General features: G+C 47.8%; 1 protein-coding gene and 1 non-coding gene across 2 annotated transcripts; both read right to left on the reverse strand.

Moving 5' to 3' along the window:
- Positions 1-1,467: 1,467 nt before the first annotated feature.
- On the reverse strand, positions 1,468-1,976 carry LOC131479552 (large ribosomal subunit protein uL16-like). Its single transcript, XM_058660793.1, has one exon. It carries the CDS (start codon positions 1,822-1,824, stop codon positions 1,537-1,539), a length of 288 nt encoding a protein of 95 aa, XP_058516776.1. The 5' UTR covers positions 1,825-1,976; the 3' UTR covers positions 1,468-1,536.
- Positions 1,887-2,021, reverse strand: LOC131479711 (small nucleolar RNA SNORA70). Its single transcript, XR_009245062.1, has one exon. It is a non-coding gene; the product is annotated as a small nucleolar RNA SNORA70 (small nucleolar RNA).
- Between the last annotated feature and the right edge of the window lie 1,118 nt (positions 2,022-3,139).

Below are 3,139 nucleotides of genomic sequence, written 5' to 3' on the forward strand. Positions count from 1 at the left end.
ATTGATTTATTTGTATTAAAAAGTCAGATATACAGAGAGGAGGAGAGACAAGAAGCTCTTCCGTCCAATGGTTCACACCCCAATGAGCGCAATGGCTGGTGCTGTGCCGATCCAAAGCCAGGAGCTTCCTCCAGGTCTCCCACATGGGTGCAGGGTCCCAAAGCATTGTGCCATCCTCGACTGCTTTCCCAGGCCACAAGCAGGGAGCTGGATGGGAAGTGGAGCTGCCTGGATTAGAATCAGCACGTATATGGGATCTCAGCGCGTTCAAGGTGAGGACTTTAGCCGCTAGGCCACGCTGCCGGGTCCAAAGCAAATCAATCTTTAAAAAAAAAAAAAAAAAAAAAAAAAAGCTGGGTGGGGGCCGGTGTGGTAGCCTAATGGCTAAAGTCCTTGCCCTGCATTTGCTGGGATCCCATGTGGGTTCCAGTACTAATCCCAGCTGCTCCACTTCCCATCCAGCTCACTGCTTGTGGCCTGGGAAAGCAGTTGAGGATGGTCCAAAACTTTGGGACCCTGTACCCACATGGGAAATCCGGAAGAAGCTCCTGGTTCCTGGCTTTGGATGAGCTCAGCTCCAGCTGTTGCAGCCACTTGGGGAGTGAAATAGCAGATGGAAAAATCTTTCTTTCTGTCTCTCCTTCTTTCTGTACATCTAACTTTCCAATAAAATAAATCAATAAATCTTAAAAAAAAAAGATTGAGATTGAGATTGAGCACTGGTGTGATGACTTAGCTCAACGCCTCAACACCAATATCCCGTATGAGTGCCAGTTCTCATCCCAGCTGCTTCACTTCTAGTCCCTGCTAACAGCCTGGGAAAAGTAGCAGAAGACGGTCTAAGTGTCTGGACTCCTGCGGGAGACTCAGAAGCTCCTGACTCCTGACTTGAGTCTGGCCCAGCGCTGGCTGTTGCTGACATCTTGGAAGTAAAACGGTAGATGAAAGATCTCTTTCTTTCCCTGTCTCTCCCTCTCTGTAATGTTGACTTTCAACAAAATAAATAAATCTTTCCAAAGTCTTTGGGCTTTATTCTAAGTACCTAGGTGTTGGAAGTTGCAGGTGGTAACTGGAAGCTACAATCCTTATATATGTTGCTGTTAAGTGAGCCAGCTAAGTCATTAACGAGAGAGTAACATATACAGGGTGGAGCTACTGGATATAGGCTGAGTCCACTCCCAGGGGGGATGGTTTAAAGCTTACGTATGGTTTAAAGCTTATTTCCAGAATTTTATGTTGAATGTTTTGTACCACACTTGACCACAGATCTCTGAAACCACATGAAGTGAAATTACAATTGAGAGGCGGGCTACTGCCCAACAGGGAGTTATCTAAGATCCTGAGTGGGGTTGAAATTTGATCTGAGGCTTCTTTTTATTAAGATTTATTTATTTACTTGATTTTTGGGGGAAGACATTCTTCTCACTGTCACGTTAAGGCACCTTTTTTTTTTTTTTTTTTTTCAAATCAACAATCAAGATTTATTTTGGTCAGATTTAGGAGCACAGAACAGCAGAGGCCTCACGAGTGGAGAGCTCACCACTTGTCCAAGGGACCACGGTTCGGGATGTATTTGACCCCACAGCCATCAGGGATGAGCCGCTTCTCGGCCACCATGTCTTCAAATTCATCTGCATTGAACTTAGTAAAGCCCCACTTCTTGGAGATGTGGATCTTCTGGCGACCAGGAAACTTGAACTTGGCCCTGCATAGGGCCTCAACCACATGTTCCTTGTTCTGCAGCTTGGTGCGGATGGACATGATGACTTGGCCAATGTGAACCCTGGCGACTGTGCCCTGGGGCTTTCCAAAAGCACCCCGCATACCTGTCTGCAGCCTAGATGAGGAACAGCATGAGGTCAGAAGCAGGCTTGGCCACTGTGAAGGACTGTCTCCGAGGTCCCTTAGAGCAACCCGTACAAGGAACAGGCTACATACACTACCAAGGAGAATGCTGTCTGCAGCCACTGCACACCAGGCGCCCATGGCCTAGGGGAGATGGTCAGCTTAATTAGCTGCAGGAAGGCACCTTTTTAAAATTCATTCTGTGTGTATTTGAAAGGCAGAGATACATAGAAAAGTAGAGAGAGAGAGAGAGAGAGAGAGGGGGAGGAAGCAAGAGATCTTCAGTTTGCTGATTTATTTCTCAAATGGTTGTAACAGCCAGTCCAAAACCAGGAGTCAGGGGTGTCTTCTGGGTCTTCCACGTGGGTGAGGGGCCCAAGGACTTGGGTCATCCTGTGCTGCTTTCCCAGGAGCATTAGCAGGGAGCTGGATCAGAAATGGAGGCAGAGTTGGGACTGGACCTCAGGAACTCCGATATGGGGTGCACCCTGGCCACTCATGTCTGTTCAATAGCTAAGGGGGTTTGTCAAACAAGATACAGAGAGCTGGATCTGAACTCAGCAAACAGATCTGGGCTAGGAGCCCACTGAACATTTCACAATAGCCTGTTAGTTCTTCATTCTTTCAAGGCTTCTGTTTATTTATCTGAGACAGGGAGAGAAGACGAGAGATCTATTCTGCTGATTCATTCCCCAAATTCCCATAACGAGCAGGGCTGGCCCAGCCAGACCCAGGAGCTAGGAAAAACTCCATCCTGCTCCTTGAGCCATCTCCTGCTGCTCCCGGGGTCTGCCTAGGTGGAAGCTGGAATCAGACATGGAGCTGGGACTCATACGCAGTCCCTGATGTGGGATGTGGGCATTCTAACTGGCCGCGTGACTGCTATGCCAAATGCCTGGCCCCAGCTTTCTCTCCTTTAAAGATTTATTTCTTTGAAATGCAGAGTTACAGAGGGAGGGAGAGGCACAGAATGAGGTCTTCTGTCTGCTGGTTTAAATGGTTGAAATGGCCAGAGCTGGGCCAGGTCAAAGCCAAGAGCTTCTTCCAGGTCTCCCATGTGGGTAGAGGGGCCCAAGGACTTGCACCATCTTTTGCTGACCTCCCAGAGATACTAGTTAGGAAGCTGGATCAGAAGTGAAGCAGCCAGAGCTTGAACCGACACCCATATGTGATGCCAGGAGCACAGGTGGTGGCGGTTTTGTCCTCACTTTTTCTTCTTCTTTTTTTTTTTTTTCAAGATTTTGTTTTGTTTTGTTTTGAAAGTCAGAGTTACAGAGAGTGAGTGGGGGGGAAC

The sequence above is a fragment of the Ochotona princeps genome, chromosome 2 (assembly GCF_030435755.1).
Source record: "Ochotona princeps isolate mOchPri1 chromosome 2, mOchPri1.hap1, whole genome shotgun sequence".
Taxonomy (NCBI): Eukaryota; Metazoa; Chordata; class Mammalia; order Lagomorpha; family Ochotonidae; genus Ochotona; species Ochotona princeps.